This window comes from Cynocephalus volans, chromosome 3 (assembly GCF_027409185.1).
Source record: "Cynocephalus volans isolate mCynVol1 chromosome 3, mCynVol1.pri, whole genome shotgun sequence".
In the NCBI taxonomy this organism is placed as follows: domain Eukaryota; kingdom Metazoa; phylum Chordata; class Mammalia; order Dermoptera; family Cynocephalidae; genus Cynocephalus; species Cynocephalus volans.
In genome coordinates this window covers 154,277,985-154,293,301 of record NC_084462.1, presented here as the reverse complement: position 1 = coordinate 154,293,301, position 15,317 = coordinate 154,277,985, and the positions used below count along the sequence as shown (strand labels likewise).

The window sequence follows — 15,317 nt, the reverse complement described above, 5'->3', positions numbered from 1 at the left end:
GGGCCATCTCATACCTACAAAATCAGAAACTTAGGTTGGGGCCAAAGAATTTTAGTAACCCCTCCAGGGAATTCCAAGGCACACTAAGGTTTGATAGTATATATATTCTAATATATATTCTATAAGGCTTAATTACAAATATAAACTAGTTTCACACTTACTTAAAAAAAAATTTACTTTTTTGTATCTTAGAAAAGCAAAAAAGTCTCAGTTAATCCACATAAAATATGCAAGTCTACACCAAATCAAAAACATGAATTTTCACTATTATGAAGTTTATATTTTCAGTTTCCTTCAGTTTTAGTATATTCCTGTAATCTCAGTAGAAATGAAATGCAGACTGACTTTTGGCAAAGAATTTTGACAAGTCAAAGAAAAAGAGCTCTAGACATCAAAATTTTGCAATAGAAAAATAAAATCCTACAAATTATTTCAATAGGTATAACGAAAGTAAACCGAAGGATTATGATAGATCACAAACTATAGAAAAACACCCAGACAATGCTCTTGTTAGAGCTACTTTAATATCCAATCTATATGATACATTTAGTAAACAAAGACCTTCAGTTATTTCATGACTTATAAACTTTGCCCTTTTCAGAAATAGCTGAATAGTCAGTCTATCTTCTAGTCTCTGGTCCCTACAGACATAGCCAACCAACAGCAAAAACAGAGGAGAAGTCCTTGAGGTGGAGGGTAAACTAATGGAAAGCAGTAAAATCTTCAATTGAATGACATCTTTAAGGAAGCAGGACATACATTCCTGAGAAAAAAAATAATAAAATGAATTCTTACCTGGCTCTTGTGACATGCCAAGCTATCATTTGACAGTAGCTCTACATAACAGTTGCAGATCTGCCTCACATGGTGAGAGCCGTGCAGATATAGCATGGAAGCCACAACAGTAACATGACATGGTGGAGCAAGTGTGCCCAGAGAAAGGGTGTGCAGAAAACCCTCCACATGAAAGCTGAAGCCCTTAAGCAATTGATGATTCACTTGGACATTTATTTGCAGATACAAAATCTTTAAATTTCTCTTGTTAATGTGAGAAAAAAACCCCAAAACTCCTTTGATTTTTTTTTTGGCTGAAAGATTTGGACTAAACTGGTTTAGATATACTGAGTGACCAATAAACTCTAATGGCAGCTCAGAAACATGAACGAAGTTCTGCCTTCAGAGAATGTACGACCTATATAGGTCAACAAGCATAAAACAGTACAAAATTCCAAAATGAAAAGGTAAGAACAAGGCAACAATACCTCTCATCTAACACTGTCAGGAATTAAAATGTTTCATAAGGTTTAGTTTTCCAGATAATCAAAGCTTAAAGGTAAGTCCAAAAACTTAATTTTTTTTGGCAGCTGGCTGGTTGGTACAGGAATCCGAACCCTTGACCTTGGTTATAACACTGTGCACTCTAACCAACTGAGCTAACTGGCCAGCCCCCAAAACCTAATATTTTTGATGAAACTTTCTATAATGCATTATAAACATTTCAGTCTTTTAAAATGGAGACTAACAGACATAACTGAAGCTTTTACTGAAGAAGAGGGCATAATATAAACTCCAACTACCAATAAGGGTGCTCTCAAAGACCCTACACTATCAGGCTTTTTTGCTTTTTTTTTTATATCAGCTGTTCTAACTTCCCCACTGTTTCAGTCAGTCATCACAGAAAACCTTGAATGCTTGCCTCTTTCCACATATATTCCCCAGGTAGCATATTGCCCTTTCATGACCTTTCCTCACGTTAAAAAAATTTTCCTTTTTAAGAGTAGCTTTTTAAAAAAAACTATGAGATAACTGTATCATAGAATATTTGGAAAATGAAAGAGGAAAATCACCAAGATCACTCTTTTTTCTCTTATTTTTCTCATATAGATATAAGACAATGATGGAACAGCTGAACATTAGCCAACTACACAGCAGTTTCCACTATAGTACTTTAGTTAAGTCTTTATTATGAAATGGAAAGCTTTCTTCATATTCAGGTCTGATAAACTATACTGCATATTCTTAAACTATTTTAAACTGAAAAGATACAAATTAATTTTTAAAAGGAAAGAATAATTCACTTAACACATTTAAATTACGTACTATGAACAAACTGAAGACACAGACTGGGAGGAAATATTTGAAAAGCACATAGCCAACATGAGATAAGTAACCCTAACCACCCCCTAAATATATATACTGTATAGTCGGCCCTCCCTATCTGTGGATTCAACCAACCTTGGTTCAAAAATATTCAGGAAAAAAAAAATCCACAACATTCCAAATAGCAAAACTTGAATTGCCATGAGCCAAGTACTATGTTGAATCCATGCAAATGAAGTGATGTGTAGACATTGTATTAGGTATTATAAGTAATCTAGAAATGATTTATTTATTTATTTTGGGGGGGACAGCTGGCTGGTACAGGGATCTGAACCTGTGACCTTGGTGTTATAGGGCTGCGCTCTAACCAACTGAGCTAACCGGCTAGCCTTAGTGATGATTTAAAGTATACAAGAACATATGAGTAGGTTACTTGCAAATACTACACCATGTAACATCAGGGATTTGGTCATCTGTGGATTTTGGTATCCATGGTAGGTACTGGAACCAATCCCTCACGGATACCGAGGGACAACTGTATTTGTAAAAAATCAGTAAAAAAAAGACAAAACAACCAATAGAAGAAAAAAGGGCAAAGAATATGAACAGGTAATTCACAAAGGAGAAAATAAAATGGCCAACAAGTATAAGGAAAAAAGTTCAACCTTTTTAGCAATTAGGGAAATACAATTAAAATAACACAAGATACAATTTAAGCCTTTCAGTCTGATAGGTATTAAGTCTGACAATACCAAGACTGGCAAGGATGTTGAAGAATGGACACTGCAATATTCTTGATAGACAACCACTTTGGAAAGGACCCTGACAATCTCTAATACAGAGAACCATATACCCAATCACAGTAACTATCTTTGAGAAATGCACACAGGGATTAATGAATTAAAATGTCATTGTGGCACTGTCAGTTATGAAAAATTGGAAACTATCAAATATTTTTAAACAGAATAGAAAATTTTTAAATATTCACAAAAGAAAATAAATGAACTAGAGCTGCGTGCATCTATATATACACATAAATTCCAAAAACATGGGAATGTCTCCTCTGCAACATATACCTACATACATAAATTTCAAAAATGTGGGAAATTCCTTTTAGAACTTTTAGGCACACATACTTTATATAAAGTTTCAGAACATGCAAGGTAGCACTATATAATATTATATATTGTTTACGTATATAAATATTTATAGTAAGCATGATAAACACCAAATTCAGGATAGTAACTATCCTGGGAAAAAAGAAAGGGGAGTAGAGGAAGGGCACTTCAATTTTACCTGCAATTTCTTTTTGTAAAATTTTAATAATTCAAATTTTGTAAACTTTTTAAAATAACACCATACTCTAACCAACTGAGCTAACCAGCCAGTCCTTACTTGCAATTTTTTTGGTCATATAACTAGTATCACTTTCCAAATTAAATGCAAAATTTTTGTTCGGTTAGGATTTCATTTAGCATAGGATCAATAAATAATAGAAACAGAAAAAGCTTAGTGAAAATAATCCTCAAAAACATGGTATACACATCTAAAGACAAGATGTTAAAGTTTAACTATGTTGGGTGGTGGGTACATATTATTTGCCACACTTTTCTGTATAAGCTTGAAGCATTACACAAAAATTTGAGGAATAAATATTTGGGTTAAAAAAACAAACACTATTTTTAGCTCTCTGACTACTCTCATCAACTTCAAATCCCTTCACTGAGAATGAGATTATATAAGCAGCCCACAGAAGAAAAATCCATTTTCTGGGCTATAGTGGCCCATCACTGTATCTGCTAAGAGATGAAGAAATGAAGCCAAGGGCAACATTTTACCTTTGGAACAAGAAAAATGCTTTAGATGTTATCTGCTACTTCAACACTAACAATACATGACTGTAATGGTACTTGAGGTGACACAAGTCAACTAAGTGAATAAGTCTTGGTTTGTCAGATCCAAAATGATTTCAATTTCATTATACTTCTGGTAGAGTAACCAATTTGATCCTATTTGCTCAGGACTGCCCCAGTTTTAAAATCGAAAGTCCTGTGTTCCAACACTTCTAGTCTCAGGCATACTGAGACAGTTGGCCACCCCAACTTCTGGTCATATCAAAACTCTTGAGCTGGGAGAGAACCATGAGATTATCTAGAAAATCACATAATTTTACAGATGGGGAAAAGCGAGGAATCCTAAATCTTCAGGGTGTAAAAGGAACTTCCATGCCATTGAGCACTCTAGTTCAACTGCACATTCCATGGATTAACCCTGTGCAGATCTGACTGGAGGTCTCCTAGTCTTCTGTGACTACTTTTGGTGACAAATATGCACTAGCCTAGAAGGCAGCCCATGCTCTTTCAGTTGTATTGTAATTGTGAGAAACTTTTTTTTTTTTTTTTTTTTGCCTTTTTCGTGACCGGCACTCAGCCAGTGAGTGCACCGGCCATTCCTATATAGGATCCGAACCCGCGGCGGGAGCGCTACTGCGCTCCCAGCGCCGCACTCTCCCGAGTGCGCCACAGGGTCAGCCCGAAACTTCTTTTTACTAATCCAGAACCAGTCTCCTGGTAACTTCCACCACTGTTCCTAGCTCTGCCCTCTGGCTCTAATCGAGGAAAGTCTGACTCCTTCACTGCCTAGTGCAGCCTGCATAGCTTATAGTTGGTCTGTGTTTTCCTCCATTCTGGCTCCACCTCTAAAAATCCCACTGATTCCCCAGCTATCGCACAGCCCATCTGTGGAGTCGACACTCAATTTGTAATGATTAGCTAATAGAGTCGCAGGCAGATTTGATGTCCGTGTGTGTAGCCTGTGAAGAGTCAATGTCCCATGCCACAACTTATATCCCTTTCTTGATTACACCTCTCCTTTGAACTCTTAGGACTTCTACACTTAGCCTTACATTGTGCAATCATTCTGTCAATGAACATTTACCGAGCAACTGTCAGGAACCTGTGCTAGGTTTTAAAAAAGTAAATAAAATGTACTCAGTCTGTAGAAGAGTAAGAGCAAAATAGGTAAAATAGTAAACAATGTGAACTATGAGGTGTTGTACAATTCCAGAAGTTGGAAAAGGCTTCATTTGAGGAGGAGATACCTGAGCCAGGGAGAAACTTTATCAACAACTATTTCTTAAATAGCTTTGTATCCCTCAGAACCAAAGGGTATAATGCCTTGCCCTCAGTTGAAGTTCAACAAATACATAAATTTGGTAAAGTAAAGAAAGCCTGCTCAGCATCTCTTGGAGGTGAGGGGGGATGAGAACTGAATCCACAGTGTTGGCAAGGGTAGTTTCAGAAGCTGACACTGTACCTGGCTACGTACAGTATTGCTCAGGTGGTTGTCCTCGGACATCTGTGCATTCTGGAAGTAGGACAAGGGTGCAGGTAACTCTGTCATTGGAGCAACTGTTTAAAAATACTTTTTCACAGAAAACAAAGCCTCCTGGGGTTCTGAAAAGGGAAAAAGAAAACAAAACTTTGTGCATTACAATTATATTTTCATTTTAAAACACTTTCATAAATTACATTTAGCAGAAACAAACCTTTCTTTCATGTGTTATCCTCCAGGCCAAACTGTCTAAGGACCTTGCAGGCTGCTGTCACTTGCAGACTCCTGGATTAGGTCTGAAATAGGATTTTACCAAGTCACCTAATGTTGGTCAAATCCTAGTAAATCCATTCACACCAATCAAATGCTTATTAAGATCAACTTGTAAGCCAGAAATGTATTAATTTGCTATGACCTTCAACTGACAAACTTATAGTCAACTCAAGGTACCTCTTTGGCAATGAGTAGATCCATGTGAGACACCAAATATTTTCAATCACAAAGACAATGACTTCGGATTTAGAGCAAAGGGAGCGGAATGATCTTAAGGAATGTACTCCTCAATGTTTTTTTTTCTATGCTGACCAATCCAACCTAATTTTTCTATCTCCATATAATTATATGTCTAGTGCTTTTAATTTTGCAAAATTCTTTCTAGCATCTCATTTTATCCTTACAATGATGCCCCTAGGCACGGTGAAAAAGTAACATGTCTATTTTACAAAAGCAGAAGTGGACCCATAGAAGTTCAGTGACTTGCTTAAGATCACACAATTAGGCAGACCAGGACAAGAATCCCAGACTGCTAACTTGCAGCCTCAGGTCTGTCCTTTGTGTCCTGGCACAGTATTATTTACAGACAGGACTGTCTCTCAGAGTTCACCCTCTGGGGGGGGCCACATTCCCATTTGCCCGGCTACCTTAATTCCTATCAGTCAATCTTAATGACTTCAACTTTACCTTTTCACAGAAAAAGTCTTCAGAAATATAGATTAGAAAAATCTCTGCACATCTGTAAACAGTATTCTAATTAATATATAGTATCTAAATCATCACTGTGTACATATTTAAATAATAAAGCATTTTGTGAATGTCCTGTTTCATTTTCACTTTTAACTTCAGGATCCTCTACCCTCTAAATATTCTACTTTTTTCTTCTAATGATTTTTCATCAAAAACACATAGAGTAACCTATTCTCGAATAAGGTATCAAGTTCAAATCAACCCTTAATTACCTATATTTGGATCATTTGAATCATGACAAATTTGTAACCAAGGTATGCTTTCCCTTCTATCCTACATGCTTTTATATGTGATGTCCAACTTTCTCCTCCCCTCACATTTAGCCTATAGTCAGCTGGCATGGGATTAGCAAACTGCAAATTAACTAATTAATGTAAATTTGTTTTAAAAATAAAGTGAATTAAAAACACAAATAGAGAGGCTGGCCGGTTAGCTAGCTCAGCTGGTTAGTGTGAGGTGTTGTAACACCAAGGTCAAGGGGTTTGGATCCCTGATCCTGCCAGCCACCAAAAAAAAAAAAAAAAAAAAAACCAACAAACAGAGACAACGGTTACTTTTATAGGGGATGGGAAAGCATGTAGGGTATTGGTAATGTTGTTTCTTGATCTAGGTGATAGTTACAAAGGAGTTTCAGTATGAAAATTCACTGAGCTGTATATTTCCATATTATACTTCAATCAAAAAATTCAAATAGGTTTTTATAGGAGGGAACCTATATTTAGGACTATTTATACCTTTGGTCCTATGTTTTAACATGGATAAAATTAAGATGTGGCAATACAGATGATCCCTGACCTACAATAGTCTGACTTACATTTTTACGACTTCACTATGGTGCAAAAGCTATAAGCATTCAGTGGAAACCTCACTTCGATTACCCATACAACCGTTCTGTTTTTCACTTTGAAAGCCTCATTCAATAAATTATTAGAGATATTCAACACTTTATTAAAAATAGGCTTTGTGTTAGATGACTTTACCCAACTGACGTAAGTCTTCTGAGCATGTTTAAAGTAGTCTTGGCTAAGCTACAACGTTCAGTAGGTTAGGAGTAGTAAATGAATTTTTGAATTTCAATACTTACGATGGGTTTACTGGAATATAACCTCTATCACAAGTCGAGGAGCATCTGTATATATATTAGCATAATCAAAAGAGAGGTTGATTCCAATAGAATAGTTATATTTTTAAGGTACAATAAGTGGGCCTGGCCTGTGGCTCACTTGGGATAGTATGGTGCTGATAACACCAAGGCTACAGGTTTGGATCCCTATATAGGGATGACCAGTTAGCTCACTTCGGAAAGTGTGGTGCTGACAACACCAAGTCAAGGGTTAAGATCCCCTTACTGGTCATCTTTAAAAAAAAAATAGTACAATAAGTGCTCCAAGTAAACGTTCCGACCTAAGCTTCTAGGTTTTTGTTTGTTTTTTACAGCTGGCTGGTACAGGGATCCAAACCCTTCACCTTGGTGTTACAACACTCAGCTTCCAGATTTTTAAAAACTGACTAGTTGAAATTATAACATTAGTGTAGCATTGCTGACGGGCAAAGAGGGTACATGTTATGCTCTTCCTTTCCACAGAAACATTTAATACAGTACCACTATCTCAACTAACCCAGAAGTGCCACAAGATGTGAAACAGAAAACAGTTCTTACCAATTACCTCCACTGGCTGCTCTGAAAACTATACCATACCATTTAAATTAGAGCTCTATTATGGAAAAAAACCTTAGAAATCTGTCATTAATATTCTCATATCTGGCCAGCCACCAAAAAAAAAAAAAATTCTCATATGATCCCTCAGAAACAAAACAAGTAAACAAGATAGCGTTAGCTAAATGAAACAAGGCAAAAGGCAAGAAAGGATAATGCAGACAAAAATAAAAGGTAAGTAAAGTGTATTACATTTACAGATAAAATATGAGCAGAATAAAAGTGATTGTCCGTTCACTAAATAAGATTAGTATAATCTTATACTATAAATTTAGTACAAATAAAACAATACTAAATAATGAGAAAAGTAATCATCTATTTACTAAATAAGACAGACACTGACAGTCTTCTTAATATGCAAAACTGAGAGACAGACAATGAGGGGATTTAATTAATTTATTATGTTCACTTTATCCATTTTACAGATGAAAACAATGTGGCACACAGAAGTTAACTAACCTGCCCCAGGTCACATTTGGCAAGCAAAGGAGTCTGAATTTACATATTACACTAAATTGCCTCTGTATAAAACCCCATCCATGTCTGCCTTCTAGAAGTTTATAGCAATGAAGATTAAGGTATATTGAGCTGGTTTTTATTACTAGTAAAACTACTGCTTAGAAGTAAATGAGATCTTAAACTTCAATAACTGTTCTAACTATAAATTAAAATGTGAAGTGCCAAAAGCATTCCCAATATAGAGTCCTAGTATTTTTTTTTTAAAGAATAAGCTAACACACACACGCACGCACACACACACACACACACACACAAAGAATAAGCTATAATGAGAACTGGTTCATTCTAATTTAAGTAGTTTCCATTTCTACCTTATGCTCATAGGATCTGTTCAGCTTTATGGAGTTTTCTCAGATAAATCTTTTAAGAATCATCAATAATATAGTAGTCACTTAAGCATATCTCAATACTACTTTCAAAGTTCGTTTTGCATCCATTATTCCATTTTATTCTTTAAAAAAAAAAAATCCCATGAGGAAAGGAATCTGTATTTACAGTTGAAACAAAACAAAACAAAACAACCTCAGGAAAGGTGAAGGAATTTGCCTGTGCATGGTTATGGGACAAGTGAATAACAATGTCAGTTCCAGAACCCATGTCTTCTGATGCCCAGCCCAAGATTTCTCCAGTTCACCCAGAGAAACTTCATTCCTCCCTTGATGCTCTGAAGTTCACAGTGCTACAGGGTGAGCCTATTTGAAAGAGCTCCTCTATACATGGAGCTCAGTAGGAAGCAGAGGCAGGGAACAGGGCTAGGTATTCAGTCAGGCCTGGTGAACAAACAAACACTGTTGGTACAAAGAAAGAGGCAGGCAAAGCCAGATTTGATTCTGGTCCAGTAACAGCTGAAAACAATTGATGACTGCATGGAGAAGGTCAATGACCTCACTATTCAGGCAGTGTGGCAAAAAACACTAGTAAACTTTACAATATTCTTAGCTGAGTCCTGTAAATACGAAGATAGTTGCTGGGAAGGGAGGATCTTTCATGTGACCTGATGCACAAGGAGCAGGAGCAGGGACAGAAGTAGATTTTTGTGTTTTCGCTTTCTGGTCACCTGCTGAAGACTGACAGAGCACAGCACTTGAATTCACTGCCATCATTTCCTTTCTCTCAAGACACTCACTCAATTAGACAAACAAAAAAGAAACATTTCTCCGATGGGCAACTAGAATTTCTTTCTATTCTACACAAACACACACACACACACACACACACACACACACACACACACACACACACACACACACACACACACACACACACACACACACACACACACACACACACACACACACACACACACACACACACACACACACACACACACACAAAAAAAAAAAAAAAAAAAACAAAAAAGGTCTAAGGAGAACTACAAATAACCCGACAGCCTCAAAACTTAGATGTTTCCAACCAGAAAACTTTCTACCCATCAGCATTTCAAGAAATATCACAGGAGCAATGTTTAGAATCTCAAAATAAGTTTATAAAAATCCCATTCAAGGAAGCACCAACAGAAAAGTACATTTTTTTCTCTCTCACTACATTGCAATGTAACAACTAAACCTCAAACTCCTATAGAGCATGGTTACTTAATTATTGATAGCATTTCTTTCATTCTCAGATAAATGTAAACAGAATTTGTACTCTACAAAAACATCTTCATGAGACTTTTAATCATGATCTCTAGCACAAAGGGCTTGTGGCCTTGCTTTAATGTCTTTAAGCCACTTGCCTAGTTTCTCTTTCACTTAGAAAACTGCTAAAAGTATTTTTCGCTGCATCTGCATTGTAACGCTAACATTTTCAAGTGTGAAATGAGCTTGTAATTTATTCTTTTTCTACAAAGGTATTTAAACAGCCTTGGTGTTACTTTGACAGCTTCTCACTGGACAGGCAGTCCAAGTTCTGATTATATGGAAGTGCTGGGAAAGACTCTACTTGAGTTTTTTTTTTTTTTTTTTAAAGATGACTGGTAAGGGGATCCTAACCCTTGACTTGGTGTTGTCAGCACCACGATCTCCCAAGTGAGCCAACCGGCCATCCCTTTATAGGGATCCAAACTTGTGGCTTTGGTGTTATCAGCACCACACTCTCCCAAGTGAGCTACGGGCCGGCCCTTCTACTTGAGTTTTTAAAAGCTCACATCCAACACTAAAGGTAATCAAACTCTAAACTGCATTTTATAATTGAAATTAATAAGAATAATTTAAAATTAATTTAAAAGTTTAGGAATACATCCTGTAAAGATGATTTTTAAGGGCCGAGCCCGTGGCGCACTCGGGAGAGTGCAGCGCTGGGAGGGCGGCGACGCTCCCGCCACCGCTGCCGCGGGTTCGGATCCTATATAGGACTGACTGGTGCACTCACTGGCTGAGTGCCGGTCACGAAAAAGACAAAAAAAAAAAAAAAAAAAAAAAAAGATGATTTTTAAGAGGCTAGGAGCAAATCATTTCACCAGCCTTATAAGAGACTTTGTGAAAGTGGAAGACACTAAAAGAGCAAGGACAATAACACATCCTATTTGGTGAATTTTTTCCTCCTTTCATCCCACTCCATCTCTGTGAACCATCTATGGTGGATTAAATTATCATTCAGGAAATATTCACTCCCTCCACTAGCATCCCCAAGAGAGAGATACACTTCTCTCCAGTGATGTTGGGGTCAGTTCTGTGACTTGCTTTGGCCTCATGGTGGGTGCAATCTACTTCTTACCCTAAGCCTTAGGGCAGGATCATATGAGTTACTTTGGTCGATGCGATCTTAGCAGACGTGGTACAAGCGGACATTTGAACTATGCTTGTAGAGTTGGCCTTGCCTTCTTGCACTTCTGCTGTTGCCTTGAGAAGAGCAACAGCAGAACAGTTGGGTGGCAAACTGTCCCTTCAACCTGGGCCCCAGAATAAGACATGTAAATCATAATTGCACCCACTGATCCATGGGCCTACACCTTGAAGCAGAGCCTTGAGTGAGAATAAATGCTCTAACCCACTGAGTTTGGGGAGGTCTATTATGTTATGTAGAGTTATAAAGCAATTTGTTTTTAAATAATGGTTATGTTCACTCAGAGATGCAAGGAAGATGAACAAAGACTTAAAATTACAAGTCCAGAACCCCTTATTTGAAACCCTTAGTACTAAATGTGTTTAGAATTCAGATTCTCTTTTTTGATAAAGGAAATATAACCCAAATGCCATGTCTTATATTATGCCCTCACAGGATCTTAAATAGAACCACAAAATCAAACACACTATTAAGTCTATATAGTGAAACATATGAATAGTCTTAAATCACATAAAAAATAAAATAAAGACTATAAATAGGTTCAGGTCAGATTCTGCTGTCAAATTAGTTATGAAAATCTTTTCGGTTTTCAGGAGTTTTTGGATATCAGAATTGTGGATATGGGACTATGGTCCTGTATTATCAACCTCTGTGTAATTACAAAGACTCTTTCCCAAAAGTTATTTAAAATCTGCAAGGAAGGTAGGATTAAACCTGAATCATTGTCTCAAATTCTCTGTGCAAATGCGTAGAATACAAGTAATTTTTTTTGTTGTTGTTGGCCTCTGTCCAGTATGGGGATCCGAACTCTTGACCCTGGCAACTAATTTTTAATGAAAAAATGATTACTTGCATCAAGTTAATTTGTAAATCACTGGTTATACTCAGCATTGCCTGAGTGCTTTCTTTTGCTTTGGATCAACTTAAACAAGGAATTGTACAAGTTACTGTGGAAAACAAACATTAATATCCTTTAATCAACAAACACTTATTGGGTTTCTTCTACATAGCTAGATACTGTGACAGGTGCTGGGGATACAACTGAATCAGATATTGCTTTCATTTTCTTAAGAAACTTACAATCTAGAGGGGAGGACAAACAAGCAAATTTTTATATTGATTACATGTTGAAATAAAAATGTTAGCTATAGCAGGTTAAATAAATTATGTAAATTAATTTCATCTGTTCCTTTTTACCTTTTAAAAATACGTTTACCAGAAAATTTAAAGTTAACATTTGTGGCCCACATTATTTATATATATTTTTGAGATGCTGGCGGGTATGGGGATCCGAACCCATGACTTTGGTGTTACAAGGCTGCGCTCTAACCAACTGAGCTAACCGGTGAGCCCTCACATTATATTTCTATTGGACAGTGCTGCTCTAAATCTTCAGTTCTTTCTGCTACATCAGGCCTAATACTACTCAAAATCCCTGACAACCTTTTCTTTCACGAAGCTCCCCTCCCTCAGCTTTTGTGACACTGCACTATTGTGGTTCTCCTCCCACCACACTCATTCTCCTCAGCTGTCTCCTCGCCCTTCCTCCACCCCCTCATTAAAAGTGTTCCCAAGTGTCTGTCCTTGGCTTCCTCCCACCCTCCTTTGCTTGGGCGTCTCCTCCACTGCTCCAACACCAACTGGTAAATCTATTTAAGTGACTCGTGTTTACAGTTCCAGTCCCATCCACAGGACATTTTCACAGGCTGGCACTTCAGAAGTGATACTTCCAAACCACTTCCTCGTCTTCCTCTCTAGGCTAGTTCTTTCCTCCTAACTTCCTTATTTCTGAGATCATCTCTCCCATTCTCTAATTTTAAAACCTACTAGTCAAATTTACACTTGATTCCTTGCTCCTCAATTGATTGCCATGTCCTGTTCATGTTTCTTCTCCTTCCTAAGCCTCTGTCACCACTGCAGATCGAACTCTCATTATATCTCACCTGAATTAAGCAAAAGTCACCTCAATCTCTCCCCCATTCCAGCCTCTACTACCAGATTAATGTGCCTAAAGCAAAGCTCTGACCACAATAGTGCCACATATTTGAAAAAAAACCTGAGAGGAAAGGAAAAGCAAACACGGGACACATGAAAGCATCAGACAGACATACATGTCTCGTGACAGTCCCGATCAAGGTAAAGCATCAGACCCCGTTTTCCTCCTGGAACGTGAGACATGAGGAACTTAGCCATGAGCACCATACGCTTATGGACAAGGACCCGCTCAGGGCAGGAGGCGAGGAGTTTCACCAGTTCCTCAAGGGGCCCCAGCCTAAGGCGCTTCCTCTTTCTCCCGCTCCACTCCAGTCAGGACGGTTAATCTCGGCCGAAGGCACCTGCGCCCTGAGATGCCTTCGGGAAACCAGCATTTCCGGATCAAGCTCCGAAAGGGAATCTCTGCTCCACCTGACCGCGCGCCGCGCCTGGAACCCGAAAAACGGGCAGCCCCTCCTCGTTTCCTACGCGGGGCTCCTCGATCCCCACCCGGCCGCGCCCCGCCCCTCATCCTTGAGGACACCGGCTCCGCGGCCCGGGCGGCGACAAAGGGCCAGGCCCTGCCGGCAGCTGCCCGTGTCCGTCCTAGGTCAGGGGGGCTTTCCTCTCTCCCCGGACTTCTCATCACGCACGTACTCTCTCCCTGCCGCTCCCGCCGCCGCCGCCGCCACCGACCGCTCGCAGCCGCAGTTACTCCCGGAGCAGCAGCTGTTTTGTTTCCGATGTGAAATCTCGGCTGCCGGAGCTGCCAGTCCCAGGTCCCTCCCGGGAGGCCTCACCGGTGTCGTCATTTCCGGCTCTGGCGCCGTTGGCAGCTGCCCCGCCCACCGATGGAGGGGGCGGGACCCACCGAGGAGGCGGGGGCCGGGGAGAGGCGGGGCTTCGGCAGGACGCGCGGACTTGGGCGGACACTAACCTCCAGCTGGACTTCGCCTGGAGAAACGCGCCCAGAGTGCTGACGTAGATCTGAGGTAGCCGAGGATCCGAAACTGCTCTTAATCTGAGGACGAAAGCTTCCACATGAACTGGGCACAGCGTACGCTTCTCCCGGCCTACAGTGATAGCATCTTAAATCGAACGTCTTTCATTTCTAGGTAGTACCTATTTGTACAGTTTCTCAAAATGCGAACCAGCTGCATCACAAGCAATAGGATGCCAGTTAAAATTGTAACTATTTGTGCCCCATTACTCCACCTAATGAATCAAAACTTCTGGTGGGTGGGGAGAACCTGAGAAACTGACTTTTAAACATCTTCCAGGATTCTTGGGCTCTAAGTTTCAGAACCAGTCTTCCTAGGTGGTAAGCTTCTAGAAAGCAGAAAATGTCTTATTTTTGTAATCCCCAAAACTAACAATATCTGGTTCACAGTGGGTTGCTCAGTTACTTAATTTTTGCATCCGCCAGCTTTTTGTCCAATTGCAGGAAAGACCCTACCAACAACTTAACTCATTAAGCAGCATACCACACTCACTTTCATCTAAAAGCGAAGAAATATGAATACCACCATATTAAACCAAAAGTGCACAACGGAGAAATGTTCAAACCCACAGGTAATGAGGAAACCAAAAATGAAATTAATGATACATGGTATCTGGCACATTTTTCTAAAATTCTTTTAAGTTCCTCCAAGATATCCTTTCACAATCTTAGAGCATCAGTCCCCAATCTCTCTCTCCTTCTGCCCCCTCTCCACCCCATTCACAACCGTGGCCCAATACATCAACAGATTTTGATAGTTTTTACACACAATTGCTTCATATTTAAGAACAGAAGTAATTTTTTCCATTAATGGGGAGAAAGAGCAGAGGGGGAAAAGGCTGAACAAAACAAAAAAAGTTATCTTTT

The 15,317-nt window shown here is 38.9% G+C and overlaps 1 protein-coding gene across 3 annotated transcripts in view; it reads right to left on the bottom strand.

Annotated features, from left to right (window-relative positions):
• The window catches only part of PSEN1 (presenilin 1), a 72,518-nt gene extending 58,280 nt beyond the window's left edge, over positions 1-14,238 (bottom strand). Inside the window, exons 1-3 of one of the 3 annotated variants that reach the window (XM_063089325.1) lie at positions 14,108-14,238; positions 5,648-5,729; positions 5,416-5,555 (exon numbers count right to left, since the gene is read on the bottom strand). In XM_063089325.1, the coding sequence (XP_062945395.1) occupies positions 5,416-5,502 (87 nt within the window). In that variant the 5' untranslated portion in view covers positions 5,503-5,555; positions 5,648-5,729; positions 14,108-14,238. The remainder of the gene's footprint in view (positions 1-5,415; positions 5,556-5,647; positions 5,730-14,107) is intronic. The other 2 variants (XM_063089327.1, XM_063089326.1) reach the window with 2 other exon arrangements.
• Between the last annotated feature and the right edge of the window lie 1,079 nt (positions 14,239-15,317).